Source organism: Protobothrops mucrosquamatus, unplaced genomic scaffold (genome assembly GCF_001527695.2).
Source record: "Protobothrops mucrosquamatus isolate PMUCROS unplaced genomic scaffold, P.Mucros_1.0 scaffold286, whole genome shotgun sequence".
Classification (NCBI taxonomy): Eukaryota; Metazoa; Chordata; class Lepidosauria; order Squamata; family Viperidae; genus Protobothrops; species Protobothrops mucrosquamatus.
The window spans coordinates 149,396-172,420 of NW_015386630.1; the positions used below are offsets into that span (position 1 = coordinate 149,396).

General features: G+C 40.1%; 1 protein-coding gene across 1 annotated transcript; it reads right to left on the bottom strand.

The window, feature by feature from the left end:
* Positions 1-2,964: 2,964 nt before the first annotated feature.
* Positions 2,965-5,556, bottom strand: LOC107286466 (C-C motif chemokine 4). The gene is made up of 3 exons (XM_015814840.1): positions 5,429-5,556; positions 4,613-4,724; positions 2,965-3,292 (listed from the first exon to the last, which is right to left on the bottom strand). Exons 1-3 carry the CDS (start codon positions 5,505-5,507, stop codon positions 3,178-3,180), a joined length of 306 nt encoding a protein of 101 aa, XP_015670326.1. The 5' UTR covers positions 5,508-5,556; the 3' UTR covers positions 2,965-3,177.
* Between the last annotated feature and the right edge of the window lie 17,469 nt (positions 5,557-23,025).

Genomic DNA, 23,025 nt, shown 5'->3' on the forward strand with positions numbered 1-23,025 from the left:
ACCTGTTGCCTTCATTTCTGGAAAGAATTCTTTACAAATTGCTACAAGTTGTTTTCAGATAAGTTAATATAGTATTGAAAGTGATGTCTGCTTCATAGTAATTAAGACTTTGCTTCAGCATCTTTAACTTATTTTAGTTTGATATGCAAATTTTGGGGGTGGAAGTTGAACAGGGAAATTCTTGCTCCTTTTCTCATTATATGTCACACCTATTTAACATCTACATGAACCTCCTCAGGAGGTTCATCCTTGGTTCAGGGCGAAGTGTCATCAATATGCTGATAGGCTATACGTATAGTTCCCAAACTCTGTGCTGCAATGCCCCGGGCAAAGTCATAGGGATGCTGTGGGATATTTTACTACTTAATAAATGGAGCTCAACTGTTTGTGAGTTTGCTATGCTGCCTCAGGGCACCCCAGCATACAGAGATACCAGGAAGAATGCTATGAACCAAGAAAATTTCAAAACTCTTAATCATTTCCATCCAGAATCAAACAGGAGATCCAGCAAAAGTCCTTATCAATTGGAAACTGCAAGGATCTGGTTGGTACAAACAAGATGAAGCTAAAAGTTGAAGCTAAATGAAATCTTGACTGGTGATTGGCTGTGGGAGGGTCACACACTTTCTCCAAAGAGCAGATCTACAACTTGTTTGCTCCTGGATGGGCAGCTCCACTTAGATCAGCAGTTGGAAGTTGTCCTCAGGGGTTTGCTAATGCTCATCCGTGCCCATTTTTGTGCAGGGGGCCATCATTGCTTTACAATTGCATTATTGCAAGATACTTTATATTGGGTTGCTCTTGAATACTGCCCAGAAAGTGGAGTTGGTACAAAATATAACGGCTTGCATTGTGCAAACCAATTCAACAATATAACATACTTTTTGTGAATGCTGCATAGGCTTCCAATAGGTTTCCAAATACAATTCGAGGTAGTTCAAGTATAAAGACCTATAGAGCAAGAGAAGAGACCAGGTTTCTATGGGACTGTCTCCTTCAAGTTGACTCTGGCTAACATGTCTGTTCTGCTAAGAGACGTCCCAGATTCCCTCAGTCTAGGACAGGGGCCTTCAAATGTGGCCCTTTTATGACTTGTGGACTTCAACTCCCAGAATTCCTCAGCCAGTGTGCCTGGCTGAGGAATTCTGGGAGTTGAAGTCCACAAGTCATAAAAGGGCCAAGTTTGAAGGCCCCTGGTCTAGGAGGAGAAGGGTGCCAGGGCCCAGGAGCAACACCCTCCCTGTTGCTGTACCAACTCTATAATATGCTGCCCCCTTAGTCACCTTACCAAAAATTGTGCAAATGTATGCCTTGCCTTCTGAAACTATTGGCAGGAGACTACTTAAAATGTTACTGTTCTTTTAAGAGTTATCATTATTTGTGGCATTATTGGAAACTAGTCAAGGAGAGAAGCAACGTAGAACTAAGAAGAAATTTCCTGACAGTGAGAACAGTTAACCAGTGGAATGCCTTGCCTTCAGAAGTTGTGGATGCTCCATCACTGAAGGTTTTAAAGAAGAAATTGGACAGCCATTTGTCTGAAGTGGTATAGGGTCTCCTGCTTGAGTTGGGGCTTGGGCTAGAAGACCTCCAAGGTCCCTTCCAACACTCTTGTTATTTTGTTATTCTGTTTTTTATTAATTGATAGAAATTGTTAAAATACATAAATCTGATGCTGCTCTGGAGAACCTGAAAGCTTCTTCAATGACTTCTGTTATGTCAAATGATTTAATATAATAAAGATGTTACCCACCACAACCATCGTAAATACATTTGCCAAGCACCTGAATTTTGATCATGTGATCGTGGGGAATGCTCTGATGATTATAAATGCAAAAAATGGTTATAAGTCACTTTTTTCAATGCCATTGTAACTTTGAACAGTCGCTAAATGATTTTAAGTTGCAGACTACTTTATGTACATTTTGCAAGTTTTTATGTTTAATTTTCAAACTTCAATTACCTAGGCCAGTGGTGGCAAACCTATGGCACGCGTCCCAGAGGCGGCACTCAGAGCCCTCTCTGTGGGCACTTCTCTGAACTGCTGGTGGCAGGCTGCAGAGCCCCAGAGTGCACTGGTAAAGGGGCCGGCAGGCTGTGGATGCTGATGGACACTGTCGGCCCCCATGCACTCGCTGACCCCAGCCTTGTTTTGCCCTGAGATAATGGCACCCCCACCCTGCCTCGCCTCACCCCGCAGGACGAGCCTCCTACCCACCACCCCACCTGCCAGAGACCCCCTGGATCTTCCCCAACCCTGCCCAGCCCCCACAGGCGTCTCTCCCAACGAGCAACATCGAGGTGACCATGCCCACCTTGGCCACATCCACCTGGCACCCAGCAATAAATAAGTGGGTTTTGGGTTGCACTTTGGGCACTTAGTCTCTAAAAGGTTCGCCATCACTGACCTAGGCTATATGTAAAGTTAGCTGCTGGGAATAAAAAGATATCTGAGTGTATCTTCAGAATACTAGCACGGTGGCGCAGTAGTTAGAATGCAGTATTGCAGGCTGACTCTGCCCACAGTCTGGAGTTCGATCCTGACTGGTTCAAGTTTGACTCAGCCTTCCATCCTTCCAAGGTTGGTAAAACGAGGACCCAGATTGTTGAGGGCAATATGCTGACATTGTAAACCATTCAGAGAGTGCTGTAAAGCATTATGGAGCAGTATATAAGTCTAAGTCCTATTGAAAATTGCTGTTGTATGCTAGGAACATACAGAATAGTATCCAATTAATTAATTAATTAAGCTATTAATTATAACTATAAAATATAACTAAGGTCTAAAATGGAATGTGAACATGTACAGAGTGTGAGAGCTTATATATCATTAAGATTTTGAAAGTATTCAGGCAGAATTTTTCCACAATTTGTGGAGGGTGGGGGGAAGGAAATAAGTCTTTAGAGATAATATTAGTAGAAAAATATTTATTAACACATTTTTTTTGCTTTGATGCATATTATAACACACAAACATACAAACATATAAAAAGTTCTTTATCTTGTACTTGTTTCATAAATAAAATAATTAGTAGGAGTGAATATTCATTCCCCAAATAAAATACTTTAAATACTTTAAAATAAATTCCTGAGATTAAAGTGCAGTTGCACCTAGAGAATTGCTTGATTAAGTAAGAATGTAGGCAGTCCTGTTGTGCCCTTGGGCTTTCATCTCTGCTAATTTGCCACAGTTGCATGCACTGTTCTGTTCACTTTCAAGTAATTCATATGATCTTGGACCCACTTCTCTAAGGGATTGGCACAAATCTGCAGTTTTTTCCGTGAGATGAACCTGGAGGGAATAATAAGAATAACAAAAATTATACCTTCCAATTTTGTTTTCACACCTAATTGTACTGCTTTCCACTGGCTTTTTTAAAAATCACGTATTCTGCTTCACCTGAACTCTAATTTCCAAGACTTTCTGTTTTCCCTTAAGTTATTCCATGTAGCAATTATGCTGAGCATGGAAGATGGTGTATATGGTTTCAAGCACCTAGTCCTCAAACCTTAATCTGGAAAACTTGACCTCCTCCCTGAAATACTGCAAATTACATAATTTCATTAGGATGGGCTTCCCCAATTTGGGGATCCTCAGCTATATTGATTTGACCCCCCAGAATTCCCATGCTTCGCCATAATGGTTACTCTGGCCATTCTGATGGTTGAAGTCCATACTTCTGGAGAGCGCCATTTTGAAGAAGATACATTAGAAAATGTAGTAACATTTCTCACACTTAAAAAAGGCCAAAGTTTTTTTTATCACCCCACTTGATTTACATAAAGCAGTAAACTAGGAGTGTTTTAGCCATGTTTAAAATAAACCAGTTACTTGGTTTTCAAAATAAAGTAAGCTAGCACTATATGAATTTGTATGTCAGACACTGTATGAATTTGTATCCATTGTATGATTTCCCCAATGTGCAAACCCTATTAATATATTAATATAGACCAATGAAAGAAATGTCTTATTATATCTGCTTTATTATTGGCCAAGATTTCTAGATAATACTGTCTTATCTCTCTTTTTAATACTCTTCCCGCCCTTACCAAAATAGTAGGAACTATATTTTATACATCCAGTAAAAAGTATGGTTATTTAGAAAAGCTTATGTGAAAATTAATTACTCAGTATTGTTCTCATGGGATGCACTTTCTTTTCACTTTCAGAAAAAAAGTTAAAGAACACCCTCTTAAGCCAAATTTTTGGCTTCTATGAATAATACTTTTAGTTTTATTTATTGCTTTTGTTTTTCATTTGTTTTAGAGGCTTAGCTCTTTTACTGACCTATGGGCAGAAAAATGGGGGTTGATTACAGCAGTATATAAATATAATAATTAAATAATAAAACTCTTCATGGTTTTTGTTGCAAGACCGTAATAGAGCTCTTTGCCACTCCATCAGCATTTTGCCACTAAATGTCAATGATCAAATTTCTGGAGGATTTGGAAGTTATCTGCAGCACTTGGATTATGTTAACCATCTTTGCTCTAGCAGGTACAGATACAAAGAAGTAGTGGCGGTAGATCTATGAGGGTGCTTTAGCCCGTTCTCACTATACCTCTATGCTCTATGCCCGATAGTTGAAACTGCTTTGGAAGTGATACTTACACAACAGCTGGCTGAGAACATCTGCTATTTGTTTCATAGAAATCGATCACGTGAGTACGTGGAATCCTCTTTTTTGTGTAGCTGAAGCAGCAGGAGGTTGGGGGATCAGTTGCTAAGAGAGGAGATGAAAACACAAGTAAGTGGAAGAGCAATTTTTGATTTCTGAAATACAGTAGAAGACAGTAAGGCTTGTGCTTGCCAAAAATTCGGTTTTTTGTTTTTGTTTTTTACTCTGGAGCCCTGGAACTCCAAAATAAATGGAAGAAGAGGACTAATTATTCCGCAATGATAGACACTCTGTATCAGTGCTTCCAAAGGTTTTTCCTTTCATTATGTAAAAACGCTTATCAGAAAGTCTTATCTCACTTCGAGGACTGGTCATAAGCCCCTTCCTTCAATTCCATCCTAACTTTGAACAGTCATTGCATGAATGGTGGTTACTTGAGGACAAGGTTACCTTAAGTAACCTTGTCCTCAAGAGGTTACCTTGAGGACAAGGTAACCTTGTCCTCAGGAGGTTACCTTGAGGACAAGGTTACCTCCTGCCTTTGATCAATAAGTTCCACAGGGCTGCAATCACTGTTTGATCAATAAACAGTGTGGGAGGCAAACAGTGGGCCTGTTTCGACAGGGAGATTCCCCAGCAACTTTCCCTTTCTTAGGGACGGGAGAAAGAAAAGTGGTTTGGGACAACCGCTCCCGCCCGCTCACGTTTTTCTCTTCCGCCCTGTCACCTCGGGCTCAACAGGAAAGCGAGAGACCCGTCCTCGTCCCTTTCTTTCCCGATCCCCTTTTTTCAGACTTGCCCGAACTGACCTAGAATCGAAGAACCGAGCATCAGCACCAGCACCAGCAGCAGCGCGAGAGAACCGGCCGTCTGAGCGGAAGCGCGCATGGTGGCGAGGATAGGAGGAGCTGGGTTGGCTGCTGAGAGAACCTGGAAAGCTTGTGACGGTCTCCATGGTCCCCTTCGCTTATATGGCGGTTTCTAAGAGGGAGGAGAGAAGAGCTACGGCTGGGAATTCCAAGAATGAGCTCACTTCGAAAACTCCGCCATATTCAGCAAAGGGGCGGAGCCGAAAATTTGATGAAACGGTCTGCCGATCGTCGCCAGTTCTGTGCTGTGCTGGAGCCAAGTCTTGCGCAATCCTGGAAAAACGCCGCTCTCCCTTTCACCGGAAAGGCAGAAGCTTCTCTTCGTTTTGCATTCCAGGCTGAGCAATCCCGTGCACATTCTCGGAGGGGATTTTTGGATTGGCGTTGCTGGGACCTGGGGGAGGGTGGAGAATATAAATGAGAAAAAAATGCTATCCAACAGATCAGATCGCGCACTTGTCTGAAATAGTGTATAGGGTCTCTTGGTTGAGTAGGGGGCTGGACTAGAAGACCTCCAAGGTCCCTTCCAGCTTCTATTCTATTCTATTCTATTCTATTCTATTCTATTCTATATTCTTCTCTATCTACTCTCTTCTCTTCTCTTCTCTTCTCTTCTATATTCTACTCTATCTACTCTCTTCTCTCTTCTCTTCTCTTCTCTTCTCTTCTCTTCTCTTCTATTCTATTCTATTCTATATTCTACTCTATCTACTCTCTTCTCTTCTCTTCTCTTCTCTTCTATTCTATTCTATTCTATTCTATTCTATTCTCTAATCTATTCCATTCCATTAATTTCAAATCTCTGCTCCTCTTTGGCTGCGTTTACACATCCCGATCTTAAATTTTGGTTAGCAAAATGCAATTGCTTTGTTAACATACTGTGCTCACCACCACCACCACCCAAAAAACCCTATGTTTAACAGAATATCCTGATGTGCGCTATATATCACATGTTGTCAGGTCTGAACATAGCAGGTTTAAGCCATTCATTCTGGTATTCCCCCTTGTTAATGGGAGATTGTTTAATTATTGCCTCAAGGTAGATAAGATCTCTTAAACTTTCTTGGAGAAAATCAAATGATGTGGCAATATGGGGATTTGAGGTGAGTTCAGGGAGAGACTGGCAGCAGTTCAACAAGGCAAGAGTCTTATTTCCTTTACACAAGATCTAGTTGCTTGCTGGTTAAACGTGTAGCGTGTGTTTAATAAAGAAGATTCAGCATAGTCAATTAAGACAGAACATGGCAGTGGGAATGCTAATAAAAGATCTGGCACTGGCTGCCTCTTTGTTTGTGGTCCAATACTTTTCTAAACCTTCACTTGGTTTGACTCATTTTGGATCCTGCATGTTACTTCAGTTCTTACAGTTTGTTTATGGTTTGCTACACTAAGCAGTAATTTCCCCTATTTTATTATACTAATTCTTTTTCTGAAATCTACAGAAAAATTATCTCAAGTTGTTGCAATCTCATTGGAAAAGGGAAGCCTATGCCTTCATATAGTCCCACAATTCAAAAGACCATTTAAGTCAGCAAATCAAACTCCAAACTACCTAGAATCAGAAATCGTCTATAGCATCTTTTAAGTATCACATTTTATTATAAAGCATAAGTTTTGGTGAATTACAGCTCACTTCCATTGTTAATATTCAAAGGTGCTACCAGTGTCTTGCTGATTTTTGACTATCTTAGACTAAGACGGCTCTCTTCCTACAATGTCACTTAGTCAAGGTACCCAAGTAAAGCATGCCTGTCATAAAGGATTATGCAATATGTGTCCAAAATATCTAACTTCATTATTCCAATAAGAATCTGTTTTTATCCATCTTGTATCAAACTGTTTGTTGTTCTTGCTGTCCAAGATATTGTCAACAATTACTTCCAGTGTAAAGACATTGATTTTATTTGCTCAGTTTTTCTGATGCTTCAGCTCTCACAGCCATATGTTGTAACAGAGAAGACCATGGCCTTGATGGTAGTGTGTTGTCTTTGTGGACTTTTGAGCCCAGAAAAATAGAGTCTATTATCAGTTCTACTATTTGCCCTATTTGCATTATGGTGGCACTAGGAAGCAATACAGTTTTAGGAAGTTTGATTATGAGCAACATGTTGGCTTTTGCACATCTGTCTTTTCTTCAGAAAGAAATTTCTTAATTCTTTCTCACTTCTATCTACCTAAATTGTTTCTTCTGTCTCACTACCATATCTGGTGCAATATTCTATATATAATTTAAATAGCTTGGTGACGATATGCAGTCTTGGCGTCCTCCTTTCCCATTTTTTGAACCCATTAGTAGTTTTATATTTCATATATTCCATTCTTCCAACGTTACTAGCTAATCAGTATCATTTCCAGCAAAAATTGCCCTTGTATTCCCAGGCAAAACATTACAGTGCACATTTTCCTTTACATGCAGTCTAAAGCATCCTTTCCTCTGAATACACAACTTTATTTATTTTCTCTGCCCTGACACATTTTATTTATATTTTTCCTCTACACATACCTACACATACCTAGCTTCTTCTATTGTCTCCCCTATATCTCATATACATATTGGGAATTCTTGGCCTTTTTTATTAGCATTACCATATCTGGACACAAAAACTCGACAGATTTTTTTTCTTTCCTTTGCTGCTATCTATCTGGATATTTAAGTAGCTTTAATAGCCTGTTTCTCATAATTAAATGGGAGACTTGTAAGGGGGGGAAGGGGGAGGTCAAGGCTAGCATTTACCCCACTATTGGCCATTTGAGGCTGCCATAGCATGGGTCCTTCCCTCCAGCTAGTGGATATTGCTCTGACTTGAGTTTTAGGAGAGAATAGACAGCTGTTTCCATAAAGGCATCTTTCTATGCAATGCCTGACCTATATTGAGAAAGCACTGTTAAGACATTACATAGACTGCAAATACACACTGGTGTACACATTTACAGGAAGACTGACACATCTGTTCTTAAATATAAGTCCAATTGTCTGTTAAAAGATTAGAAGAGCGGTCTGTAAATAAAAGGATGGGGAAGGAATGTGTCCCAAACAATTCCTTTACAAGTTTTCTACAGTTTTGCACAAGAATAGATTCTGTTTGACCTTTTTATATCGATTTTATAATTTGGGGGTTGAGTGGGGAAATGAGGCTGGCTACTCCATGGCCAGTTTGAATTCTCAGTGGCCTGTTTCTGCCAGCACCAGGTTCCCTTGCAGAATTTGGCCAGGGCAGAAGCATTTGTTATGGAGGCAATCTTCTCCTTATATTTGCTGGTTGGACAATCTTCTATCTATGAAGACCTATCTACAAGGAAAAGGATGGCTAGGCTCATTAGAAATAGGGAAGAGATTTGCCCAGGTTACATCCCAAATGAATGTACTATAGGTTTTTTGCTGATGAGAAAAGCTTTTGTATGTGTATAGTTCCTACTAAGTCCATTGCATTGATGATGGGAGGCACTGCCATTTGGGTTATTCCAGAAATATCCTCCAAGGACTACTTTCAGACTGAGCCAGCCATGGCCTCTCACTGCCAGGATAATATTTCCTTGCAGCATTTCTCAGTTTAGGTAGATTGAAATGGAGTTCAAAATTAGATGTCTTCCCTTAAGTGAGGGATAGGACAAAGACCAGAGAAAGATCACCCTCTGGTCCTTACAATCCCTTCATTGCTTTGGTGATCTATAATCGGGCTGTTTCCGAACAAGGGTCTAGTAATTGTCCATATAAAGAAAGACAAAAGCCTGGCACGTCATAGGGGCAGAGAAAGTTGAATACCTGATCACACATTGCAGTCTTCTTAAGTATGATTTCCACTCTTTGGAACAATTTTTAAAACATTCCGGATGAGTCTTTTATTGCAAAATAGTCTCTTTTGTGGAATTGTGGAATTACCCTGGTTTTTGTTGGTATATACATTAAAGAGGAAAAGACAAACTGTCTACACATGGTTTTTGATTGATAGCAATAGAAGCTGTTATTCTGGATGCTCACCAAATCTCTAGTGGCTGCCTTGGGAATTTCCCATCCCTTCAACAAGGGAGAAAATACAGACCTCCCTATCATTTTACAAACTTTGTACCTCAGTATTATTTTTGCCAATGAAGCAGAAATACATTTGAACCCTTTTAGGCTTGCTCTCCTTCTAAAAATAAGAGTTAAAGAAAAGGAAACTGAATACCTGAATTTGGTAATGGACAATCAAATAATATAAAGGTTGAGAACAATTTCTCAAGAGCAGAAAATCCTGAAACAAAAATAATCCGAAACCAAAGTGCTGATTGTAAAAAATCAGGAAGGCAGATAGCCAGACTAGGATTTTAAAAACCATTTTCTCCTAGTGCTATACTTTTGAAAAAAATCTGGAGGGTGACAAGCAAAACCTGCTCTTTCTCATTTTGCTACCGGCACTGGCCTACAGTGTTCATTTCTTGTCTTGACCCAATGTTGGTAGCAACTGATTTGAACATATGACCAAAATTCTCAGGTGGGGAGGGGAACATAGCCAGGTGCCACTGTTTGTTTCTTTCGGCTGTAATTTACACCCCATACTTAACTGCTGGCACAACACATTAAGTTTGGTTAATGATACGGTTCATTGTACCATGTAGCTGAACCTAATCTGTTAGGGATTTTGTTAGTTTATGATTTACGTACTGTACCAAAGCAGAAAATGAATTCGATTCAGTAACTGTATTATATAAATGTATTGTAGGTAGTCTTTGACTTACAACCATTCGTTTAGTGACCACTCAAAGTTGCAACAGCATGAAAAAAGTGACTTATGACCGTTTTTCACACTTACGACCATTGCAGCATCCCCATGGTCATGTGATCAAAATTCAGACTCTTGGCAGCTGATTTATATTTATGATGGTTCCACCATCCTGAGGTCATGTGATCCCCTTTTGCAACTTTCTGACAAGCAAAGTCAATGGAGAAACCAGATTCATTCAATAACTGTGTTACTAACTTAATAACTGCAGGGATTCACTTAACAGTTGTGGCAAGTAATGTCTTAAGATGGGGCAAAACTCACTTAACAATTGTTTTGCTTAGCAACAGTAATCTGGGGCTCAGTTGTGGTCCTAAGTCCAGGACTACCTGTATATGCTCAGAGGTGGCAGGGGGTAAACAAAACAAAACCAACTTGGCAACCAAGATTTATCTGAAAAGATATAGGTTTTCCTGTCTGAGCAGGGATTGGACTAGAAGACCTCCAAGATCCCTTCCAACTCTGTTATTCTATTATTGTGGCAGCTGTTGAAGCCAACCTCTTTTTTTCACAATTTCTCCCACCAGCAAGAAGCCCAGCACACTCTATACCAGGGGTAGGCAACCTTGGCTCTTTTATGACTCGTGGACTTCAACTCCCAGAATTCCTGAGCCAGCATGGCTGGCTCAAGAATTCTGGGAGTTGAAATCCACGAGTCATAAAAGCCAAGGTTGCCTACCCCTGCGTCTATACACTATATAACATGCGTCTGTATTTTATTATACAGGTTAAATATAACTTTTTAAAACACAGATCCACTAAGAGTAGGTTGGGCTTCCAGACTTGGGAGTAGCGTTCTGCAGTTTGGCCCATTGGTATCACAGTTCCCAGGATTCCCAACTTTGCCTGTAAAATGATGGGTGGGTGGCGGGCCAGTTTCCGAAACATCTGGAGGAGAGCAGACAAGAGAGGAAGGCTGGTGGGAGTGCCGGGAAGAGCGGCCTCTAATTTCCCGGAATTCCGGAAGGAACGATGGCCCACTTATATAGAAGGAACGGCATTCCTCATTATGGGGCGCAGCGTCCCTTGGGACGGTGGGGGCTGTCAAAAAGTCGGGGTGAGTCACCACCCGGCATGGGCGCATTTTGCTCAGCCGTGGCTTTCCAGGCGCCTTTGCTTGCTCATGAAACGCCGGTTAGCGCGGGTGAATCAGCAAGGCACGGGATCTGCTAAGCAGCTAAGGGAAGTGAGGAAGAAAAGAAACTTGCGAACCTTGACGATTTGTAATACATAGCGAGGAAAGGCTCAACTACTAGCAGAGAAAAACCTCCCCAGGAGATTTTGCGCTGCTTCTGGGACTTTTCCCCCGCTTAAAAGCATATGGCGCCAATATGTTATGATTGATTAATCGCGTTTGCTTGTTCCTCGATTACACCTTCTCTTCTAAGAAAAGGAGACTGCGAAATTTCCTTTCTCCCGCCCCCTCTCCCCCCCGGTCTCTTGCTGTTTCCTATCTGGAGCGATTCTCAGCGATCCAGTCTTTGCAGACTTTCCCCCAAAGGGCGTCTGTTCTGTGGCCAGTTTATTGAGCATGGCGACTGCCTCGTTAGCCACTCGTTTTGCGGATGAAGCATGCTGTGTATTCATAATCAGGCTCAGTATTAATAATGAATTTATTTCAGTGCGGATGCAAACGTTGAACTTCCGGTCCTCAAGATCGTTGCCCTCCTTGGTCAGAAACTGGGAAGGGAGAGGGAGGGAACATCCGCAACGCGGGCAAGGAGGGGAAAAAAGTGTAATTTATCATCTCTGCAGGGTCGGAAGATAGGATATTTAAGAGTGCCAATATGAGAGCAACTTGAGCGCAAATATCTAAAAACACATGCGTAACAGGAAGCCAGCAGAAACATTTAGGCTAGGACGCTAGGTGCAGGAGTTCAGTGAAAAGGTGAACATCAATATGTAAGTTGTACTTTATTGAGATTCCAACATACATTTGATTCCTTATGTTTCAGGTGAATCCTTTGCCTTTTGTAAATTTTGCAGGTTACATTTCTTGGATTGCACCATTTAACATTCATTCACCCTCTTCCTCAAAAGCATTTTTGAAAAGTGTAAACTTTCAGGGAAGGAAGGCAGTCTGATTCAGCAGCCGAGGTCATTGGATATATTGAGCCCACATTAAAAGATCTTGTGTTCCCATTAGATGACCTATATATTACAAATAACCTGAATTATGGCCTGACATGTTGGCTTGTGGATACACGTGGAAACAATGGCAGAAATCCCACAGCACACCAAATCATAAAGCCCATCTTAGCCTAGCTTAGTGCAATGTAGCCATGGCATCCATTTACACTGCATACTGCTCCAGATTTTACAATTTCCTTCTGTCTGGACTGGCCAGCGTGATACTGTGCTTTATTAAAGTTGATGAGTGGATACATCACTTCTTTGAGGACAGAAGTGTACTAAAGGGTAAATGTGCTGTGTCTGTGGGAGAGGAAGAAGCAAAAACAGAATATGCAAAATAAAGGACACATCACTAGCATCCTGGAAACCTGCTGGCAGCAGCTAGAGATTCTGGCCATCCGTGGTTGTTATTGTTGCTTCTCTCCAGAAGTTCTAATATTGGCTAGATTCATACAACATACTCAAGTAAAGTAAGATAAAGTTGGGTAGGACTCGTAGGAGTCAGGAATTCAGCTACAGTATTGTCATAATGTGCTGCGTGAATCGTTAATCTACATTAAGTTCACTAGGGAGATGTAGCATCCCATATGAGAACAGGAATTGTGATTTGGTGTATGAACCCAACCTCAAGAACAACAGAAAGGCCATTTTCACACAACATGCCAGTGGAATGAAAACTGCATCTTCAAAAACAAAGCAAAATCCCAGCTGCTTAGTTGCTGGCTACATTCACTCAGCAGACTTAATCAGATCAAGGAAAGTTTTGAAAAAGCTAACCCTGCTAAGCTTGGTTAGCTTTTTTAAACATCTTGTGTGCACGAGGGCTGTTTGTTCAGTTTAGAGTTCGATGTATTGAATCAAAATAAGTCCAGAAGATGAGGTCATTGAGTAATCAAATTAAATGTGATGTATGAAAGCAACAGTCAACTGAACACCTGAGGTGATTATGACTCACTTCCAGATGCTGAGGTCAACTGGAGTTGATTGTGAGGAAACAAGAAAAGGGGAAGCCTTTCTGTGAGTCATCACAGCTGCTGGTGCATTCCAAAAGTTTTGTGCTGCACTGCTGTATCCAGAAGAACCCCTTGAAGATGAATTTATGTAATCTGGAGATGGGATTAGTGAATGGAGGTGGGCACAGATGCCAGGAATCTCATTGTGTTAATGAGCATTAATTCTAAGATTTCATAATCTTGGTTTGCAACTCTCAGGACTCAAGATTGTCTGGAAATAACCATTGTTGATAAACTTTGTTTTTTGCTTTTGTCTATTTTGTTTGGAATTTCCAATTTTGAAAGTTAAAATTAACTATTGAGTGTCTGAGTTTGGGACACTGCTCTTCCAGGAAATTCTTTCATCCTAATTTCTGAAGTGATAAGGAACAACTGCAAGGCCTATTTTATTGTCTCTCAACCTTAGCAACTATAAGATTTGTGGATTTCAACTCCCAGAATTCCCTAGCTAACATGTCTTAAAATTGGTAAAGTTGAGAAAAACTGGCCTATTTTGTCAAGGTAATTAGAAAAAAATCCACCTTGCCTTTCCTTCCTTCTAGTATCAAGACAAAGATTAAAAGTCTGTCAAAAACTTGCTGCTTTGGTGCAAAGATCCAATTATATTATTATAGAATTTTAGTCCAAGTTTGAGACTTGTGCAACACATCAAAATGTAATCTAGGTTCCATAAAGTCACAATAGGGCTAACCAAGGTTAAATCTAAACAGTTTAGCATGTTTTGTAAAACCAGCTGCTACGTTTGTAAGCAACCTAGTTAAAAAGTTGCAGGAACGCATCTGTTGCATTTTCAGACAAGGGAAAGAGCAAGATTTGTTTCTGTAGCTATGCATGGTTTGGAGAAAGCGGGCAGAGAACTGTTTTCTCCTTCTGTCTTCATATAGGTAGTCTTCGACTTATGACCACAGTTGGGTCCAGAATGTTTGTGGCTAAGGAATATGGTCAAGTGAATTGTGCCCGATTTTATGTTCTTTTTTGCCATGGTTGTTAGGCAAATCACTGCAGTTGTTAAGGGAATCATGTGATCATTAAGCAAATCCACCTCCCCTCATAGACTTTAGCTGGGAAAGTTGCAAATGGTGATCACGTAACCCCAGGATGCTGCAACCATCTTAAATATATGCCAGTTGCTAAGTGCCTGAATTTTGATCATGGGGCCATGGGGATGCTGTGACAGTTTTAAGTGCCAGGACAGATTGTAAATCCATTTTTTAGTGTGGCTGTAACTTTGATCACTAAATGAATAGTTGTGAGTCAAGGACTACCTGTGCTAATTTGTAGAATTTGCTTTTCTAAGGTGACTTTGCTGCTGATCTAAATGGCTTTAAAATTCATAGAGAAAAGTTTGCCTTATGCAATCTTCCAAAGAAAAGATTGCTTTTTCTGAATTTTGGGTGCTGGCAGAAGGGTGTGCTCTTGTCTTAATTCTGCCAAATAACTGGTTGATCACTGCAGGAACCAGGATGTCCGATTCAGTAGACTTTTGCTCTGTTCTGCAAAGCTCTAGTCATGCTTTCTTTTTTTCCAATCTGATGCAAGTGAGTGCAACAAGCAATGGTAATGGAAATAATTTAAGCAAGACAGTTGTATCACATCATGGGACATGAAGAAAGTGGAACCCCTTTCTCACGGAAACATCTGGGCTCCTTCATCCGGGTCTAGTCTAGATGAGTTCCTTCCTCTTTTTGATTCTTTCCGGGGATTTCCATAGCTCTCCCAACATTATCACGAAGTTAACATACAGATTGCTTATGACTGGCTTTTGCCTGGCAGTGACACAGAGAAGTTATGCTTATAATGCCACAGTCAGTCCCTACTGCATAGCTAGGAATGATGCAAACAGAAGGCAGCCTAAATGTGAAAGGTTACAACACTTTCCCTAAGTCAGGGGTGTCAAACTGGCAATGCCACATGACGTGTCGCGACGTATCGTGACTTTTTTGCCATTGCCGGCAATGGGGTGGGCGCGGTTTCGCTATGATGCATCTGGCCCGCGGGCCGGCAGTTTGACACCCCTGCCCTAAGTAAACATCATTTTAAAGAAAATGTCAATGAAGGAACATATTTGCCAGCTGAGTTCCTTTAAAGTCAGTGCATTCAATAAATAGACTGCATAATTCCCAAGATTTTGCAAGAGCTGCATTATAGGACAATTTTTTTCTGCTTTTGTTTTTGTTAAAATGGCTGTATTAAACCTCTGCTAGCTCTTGTGCCAGAGAAAACATTACCTACGCTTTAAAGCTTGATTAAAGAATGTGGAATCTGGGGCAGCCTATTGTTTCGGGGAATATAGACCAGACAAGTTTGTGACTCAGCATGTTGTAGGAATTCCAGCCATAGGTTTACCATATGTGAATCATCAAGCCATCAGTTAAGCTTTGGTAAAGAAAGCAACTGTATTTTATTAAGCCAATGAAGGGTTTAGCTAGCATATAGTATGAGTCTTTGGATCTAGTAATCAAAAGTAGCTGTACTGCTGATGTGGATATCATCTGAAAGGAGGAAGATGGTTTAGCTTGCTTCTATCCCTTCAGTAGCAGTTGACCAAGAAAATGTCCTAATCCCATGGACAAAATCAAAACCAGGTACTTACTGGCTCTGTATAAAATTAGCTTTGTATAACACACTAGACTTGGCTAAAATGTAATTGAGTAATTTGTGGTTCAGTGTGCTGTGGATATCAGCCACTGTCTTAACGTGCTGTGACTCAGGTCATCATGTTAAGTCATAATATGATTTATTTAGGTGTAGCAAGCTATGAGCATACAATAGATGTTTTGTTGACCTGGATTTAGCATGTTGTGCAAACCTAGAGCAATCTCAAATCACCAAGATTGTTCTGCATGAGGCAGAGGAAATTATTTCATACCAAGTATGACACTGAGTGTGACTTAGATTGTACTTTGTGCTAAGTCATGGTTGGGTTGTCTGTTGACTGAAACTAATAGAAACCAAAGCAAATCTCATTCTGGTGTATTACATTGATCAAATCCAAGCTTTCTTCTTGCTGTAGCCCCTTTTTACTCAGATGTTCCTCAGAAAAGGATTATAATTAGAGACATATTCAGGGCAGGCTCTGGGTTGGGCAACTCTAGGCTATTTGGCTGTCCTGAGTAAGGGATCTGAAAACTGGCTTCATGGGTTTGTCCCTTTCCAGTCCAACAAAGAAATAATAAAAAGGAAGAAACTGTATATGAGAAGGCAGCTCTCTGCTTTCCTTGCCCCAAGGCTAGTAACCACTTGTTAGCATTTCTCACAGGGATGTGTGCCCAGGGGCACGTAAAAGCAGATTTATGGAAGGTAGAACATGATGTAAGAACAGTTGAGAGTTGAGAATTGTTGGTTGGAGAAGAAGCTGCTGTTCATAAGAGTGCCAAGTCAGTGAGCTGGAGATGGTTGGAGAGGAAAAGAAAAGGCAAAAAGCAGCAGTCACAAAACCCATAGAAAATAAGCATTTTTACATTTAGAAGATATTCTGCCCAGGAGGCAGAAAATGAAATGATGAACTTTGGAAGGGGATTGCTATTGAGGGTGTGAGGGTGTGTAGGTGAGATGGAAGCAGCTTCAACAATTCCAGGCAAAGCTGACTTGGGAGGAAAAAGGATGACTGGGAAGGTACTCTGGCATTATTGCCCAATGCTTAGTTAATCAAAATGGCAGCTCAAAGGAAGTGCAAGAAAATAAATGAATGGAATCTGGAAGGGATGGGAGGAGAAGGAGGCTGGGAAAGAGCTCTCACATCACCCAAGTAGAATTTTCATACAGGTTGTTGGGAGAAAGGTGAAAGTTGAGAGAAAGGAATGGCACCCCATCCTCTCAAAGGAAGATGAGTGACTGCTGTTTTCATTCAGAGCATCAAACCTCAACCTCTTGAAAGAAGAAGCAAAATAAATAACTTTGGGGGGGAAAGCAGGAGGAAGAGTGAAGAAATAATAAAGTAATAGAAGTGAACTAATGCATTCCAGATGCTTTGAACTTTGGTTCCCCCTAAAGAGTGGTCAGAAGACTAAAGTAAAGAAAAAGATGAGTAAGATAGTAAGGACAAAGTTTAAGGTTAAAACTGAACTTTATAGAAAATTAAATTGGAATAAGACAGAAAAAGAACGAACATTTTGGAATAGAAAGGGATGAGGTTTAAAAGTGATATTAATAAGCTTTCAGTATTTCTATATGCCGTATATTTTGTAAATAATTGTATAATAAGATACTTTTTGTAAGAAAGTGTATGTGTTGACTGGTTGCCACTATTCCTTAACAAAAATACAACACAGAGTAATTGTGTTGTATTGAGTTTTCTAAATCCCAAAAGTTGTAAGTTGCAATGCAATCTACACAGAGCTTGACACTTGGATAATCTAGTATACATGGGGTAGGGCAATGGTGGCGAACCTGTGGCACGCGTGCCAGAGGCGGCACTCAGAGCCGTCTCTGTGGGCACGCGTGCCATGACCCAAAGATGGCAACCATCCCTCTTCAACCAGCCGCCCACTAACTCGCCGAGGTCCCACATGGCTGGATGCATCCCAGCACCCATGCGCTCACCGGCCTCTGTGTGCAGGGGCCGATGGTGTCAGGCAGCAGCCGCCCCGGCCTCACTTTGCCCTGTAACAATGGCATCCCTGCCCTACCTCGCCTTGCCTCACCTCACCCAGCAGGACAAGCCTCCTGCCCACCGCCCCACCTGCCAGAGACCCCCTGGATCTCCCCCAACCCTGCCCGGCCCCCACAGGCATCCCTCCCCACGAACAACATCGAGGTGATCACGCCCACCTTGTCCACACCCACCCAATCTGCCATGACCACCACAGCCACGCCCACCCAGTGAGCCACACCCACCTGGCACCCGGTGATAAATAAGTGGGTTTTGGGTTGCAATTTGAGCACTCGGTCTCTAAAAGATTCGCCATCACTGGGGTAGGGTTTCAAGAAGAAAATTACAAATAAATGCCCTTTTCCATGGAAACTATGAATACACATAAAATTTGATAAATTATGACATGTTATAGTACATAATAAATTTTTAGTTGATTAAATTTGATAGTTTCAGCCAAAGAGGGGGAAAGGCAGCAAAATCAAATGCATCTGCATTCCAAAACCCTAGAAGCCAGACCAACTTTACTCCCTCCTTATAAGCCTTAAGGTTGTGGTCTTGAGCAGCTTCTTGAAGGAAAATACATTTGTGATTTTTTTAGCATTCATTTCTTTGGACACATGATTTCCACCATTCCAAAAAAAGACAACAGTTATCATCTGTATTTAAAGGAATTTAAGGTAAATGAGTGGAGTTTCAACAAAGCCTGACAATAATTGGACAAATTATGTCAAAAATGAAGGCAAATATACATGTACTAGGATAATGTTGCAAGGTCCAATCTGGGTCACTGGGATCGGAGGTTTAGTCTTCTGAGCTTTTGGACTCGTGTTGGAGCCCATCCTCAAGGAACTTCTCTCTAGCAGAGGGCGTGTGCTCTAGGCTATTCTATGTGGTACCTGGTTGTGTGTGGCTTTTTATTGGGGGTGTTGATGGCCAGATATTAAGTCATTGTTTTCTTGTGCTGTCAAGTCCTCAGCTCCTAAGTATCTGATAAGCTGGTGGTAAATCAGCACTCCTGTTGACTGACAAAGAGCCCATTTCCTAGGCTTCAATCATTTCCCTGACTATCTTTGTACCTACTGGGCCAACAATCTTAGTAGCTGCAAAGTTGACTATATGTCCTTGTTCATTGCAATGTGAGGCTACCAATGAGTTTCGGTCTCCTTGTCTGATCTAGTGTTCTTGGAGTCTGATGGTTAACTTTCTCCCCATCTGTCCTACGTAGTCACAGGGGCAATCCAGACAGGGGATCCAGTAGATTACATTAGAAGTATGTCCCACCTCCAAGCAGTCTTTGCAATGCATGGCTGCTATGGTAGCCTCTGGGCGGTGTGTGATGCCCACATTCAGATCTCAGAAGCTGCATTCTACTGCTTCCGAAATGTTTTTGATGCATGGCAGTGTGTGCCATATAGTTTGTCTTGCACTTTCTTTCCTTCTTTCTTTCTTTCTTTCTTTCTTTCTTTCTTTCTTTCTTTCTTTCTTTCTTTCTTTCTTTCTTTCTTTCTTTCTTTCTTTCTTTCTTTCCCTTGTGTATTGTGCAGGCTTCCTGTAATAAATACTTCTGGGTACCCATTCTGCCTGAATTGTTCACATAGATATCTGTTCTCCAATTATTTAGCTTGGTGAGTACTACAGTGGGTTCTTACCCTACCATATAGCGTTCTGATGCAACTCTTTTTCTACGATGGTGGATGGCTACAGTTGGAACTAATGTATGGAGTGTTAGTGACCTTATGATAAACTGTGGTTTCTAGGCTTCCATCTTCCTGCCTATTGACAAGCATATCTAAAAATGGTAATTGTCTAGCCATTTCTTCCTCCATTGTGAATTGTATGGGAAGATGGAGTTCAGTAGGGTATGAAAGTCCTTCAGTGCATTTCTTTTGATGACGACAAATGTGCTATCCATGTAGTAGCACCAAAATTTAGGTGTGTAGTTTTGAAATGCACGGTGGAAACCTCTGGTGCCAATGACCGACCCAGATTGGGTCCTGCAAAATTATGTCAAGCTCCATGTTTGAAGTAGAGTACAGATAGTATAATCTGTACTATAATCCCTTTTTCTATTTCTTTCTATGCCGTAGATGTAATTTGACTGATCCTATAGACTAGAGAATTTATTTAAATTAGGGAAGTTCTCTTTTGCCTTTTCATTGTCTATCCTGAACTGCAACTTTTCCTTCAACTGTAGTAGAGGCAAAATAATACTGAACTACAACTTTATTTTCCTTCTGAAAAATGACAAATATAGAATACAAGTTAAGACATTTTGCCTCTTTACCATCACCCATGACTAATTCCTTTCTTCTTGCATTAGCTTTACATCCTCTTCCATTTTCCCTTTCGTTTTTCATCTACTCCAAAGAAATCTTTTTTCTTCCTGGCTTGGACATTTCTTGTAAGGATCAGTTCTATAGTCCAAGCTTTAACAATAGTCTGTTATGTCTGGAAAAGAAAAAATGGCCACACAGAATATTTTCTTTATATATATATATATATTTATTATTTTTTTGTAGTCACAAGTGCTTAAAATATTATCAGCAACATATTGTCTGGGTTTCAATGTCTAGTTAACTAATACGTATTAAGTTCTTTTCTCTCTACCTCTTTTTTCTAGCCAATTATAAAAAGTATCCCATGTTCTAAAATAAACTGAATCTTCTTTCTCTTTTATTTTCAATCTCAAACGATCCATTTCTGCACACTCTTAAGATTTTTTTTAATTAGCACATAGAATATTTTCAAGATGGATCATTTCATGTTATTTAGCTAATTTATTTATTAATATTTTAATAATTAACAATTATTTAATAGCAATTTATCATATTTTGGAATCACTTATTTCTCTTACAGAGGGATTAGAGCTGTCACCAATAAAGATGTGAATAAAACATGTCAACATTTCTAGATGTTAAGCAATGGATTTCAGAAATGTGTGATTTATCTGTTTTGGAAAGGAAATATTTTCTATTAATCAAAGAATAAAGCAATGGAAGAGATTTTTTATATTTTACAATAATATTTTGTAATAATTATAGGGCATTGATTACTAAACTAGTGACTATTAATAACTTTAATATATAAGGTATATTTTCTTTTTTCTTCTTTAGTCTTAATTTTTTAAAAAATATTTTCTTTACTTTGATTTTTATTATTATTTATTAAGCCTACACATGGTTTTGTTTAATTGTGTATGTGGCCTTTTAGGATATTTAGCTATTTTGTCACATTTTTGTAGAATAACAATACATTAAAGAAAAAAAAAAGATTGACAGTATTTCAGCTGTCCCTAACTCTTGGAACGGCAGTTCAGCAACCTGATGCCCTCAGAATGTTCTGAACTGCTCCCCATAAACAGAAATCATTTGATTCCATTTGATTGAGGGACTTCTGGGAACTGTAGTACAAAGCATCTGAAGACTCCCACATCTCTTTTATTTAATTACTTTTGTGAAATGTCATCTGTTATCATCTGTCATCTGATTTTTGGGTATTTTTATTTGCTCCTTGGGCAGAGAGCAAAAGTAAAAACAGATCAATTGATTAATAATTGTTTGCTTTAAACAGCTGTATTATCTGTATTATTATTATTATTAGTGCAAAGTGGTGGACTGATCATAGAAAGATGCCCAGATTTCAGCATTTACTACTGCTTGAAACCCATGTTAATTAGCTAATCTCCCTGGCTCCTGATTCTTAATCAGGAAAGCTATCATGTCTGCTTTCATCTGAACTGAAGCTTAGTAATGTAAATAAGAAAGATGAATCGGTGTCTGTCTTAATAATAATTCCATCATTATTACAGAACAAGAGCAATGGATAGAAACTAATCAAAGAGAGAACCAACCTAGAATTAAGGAGAAATTCCTGACAGAACAATTGATCAGATTTGCCTCCAGAGTTTGTGGGTGCTCCAACACTGGACATTTTAAAGAAGAGATTGGACAACCACTTGTCTGAAATGGTATATAATGTTTCTTGCTTGAGCAGAGAGTTGGAGACCTCCAAGGTCCCTTTCAACTCTCTTATTCTCTTATTTTCTTACCATGGGAGCTTATACTTTTATACTCTTATACTTTTCTGCATAGGCTTTTCTCTCATATTTTTTTTACTACTTCACAGAGCACCTACTGTTTCCATCTAGTGTGAAAGGCCTCTTCTGGGGAAATCCAGAAGAATGGAAAGAGGGCATTCCAGACCCTGTGCATTCCAGATGATGCAAGCTCTTATCTAAACAAATTCCGAGCATCAGGCAGATCAATGGGGAATGGAAGTGAAAGAAAAGCAAAAGGCAGGCTGAGATCCAAGAGTGATTTTTCTTTGGAAAATGTTTATAGCTTGACAGAAGAACTTACGACATACCTGGGGAAAATCCCAAACACAACCGGGCATGTCCAGGCAGGGCTAAGGTTAATTTCAGGAATCAGAAAATATTCCTTTGTGAAACCACAAAGTGCAGCTTTGATACTAGATAGATCCATATGATCCAAGTATGACTTATGGAATAGTCAAGTTTGCTGATAACAATATAGGTAGTCCATGACTTAGGACCATTTGTTTAATGATTGTTTGAAGTTTCAACAGCACTGGAAAAGGTGATTTATGACTGTCACGGTGTTCCCTGCGGTCATGTGATCAAAATTTGGCCACTTGGCAACTGATACTGTATGTATTTACGATGGTTGTAGCATTCTATGGTCACTGAGCTCCATTTACGATCTTCCAAGGTGGCTTCTCACAAGCAGTCAACAAGGAAGCTGGATTCACTTAATAACTGTGGCAAAAAAAGTCATTAAATTGGGTGCAACTCATGTAATAACCCTGTTGCTTAGCAACAGAAGTTTTCAGTTGTTCAGAGTGGTTTGGAGAAAGCTCCAAGGGGATCTTTGCATGTTTAGCATCCAAATGGCAGATGTTATTCAACATGTCCTAGTAGAATGATGCATATTGGGCCAAAAATCCTAACCACTCTTACAAACTAATGAGATCAGAACTATCAAGGACTGATAAGGAAAGAGAGTTTGGAGTAATGGT

Excerpts from the sequence above, each read along its gene's own strand:
- LOC107286466 (XM_015814840.1), bottom strand. The coding sequence starts at position 5,507 with ATGCGCGCTTCCGCTCAGACGGCCGGTTCTCTCGCGCTGCTGCTGGTG. Across the intron at positions 4,725-5,428 it reads GCTCGGTTCTTCGATTCTAG|CAACTGATCCCCCAACCTCC; the intron begins GTCAGTTCGGGC and ends CTCCTCTCTTAG. Across the intron at positions 3,293-4,612 it reads TGTTCTCAGCCAGCTGTTGT|GTTCATCTCACGGAAAAAAC; the intron begins GTAAGTATCACT and ends TATTCCCTCCAG.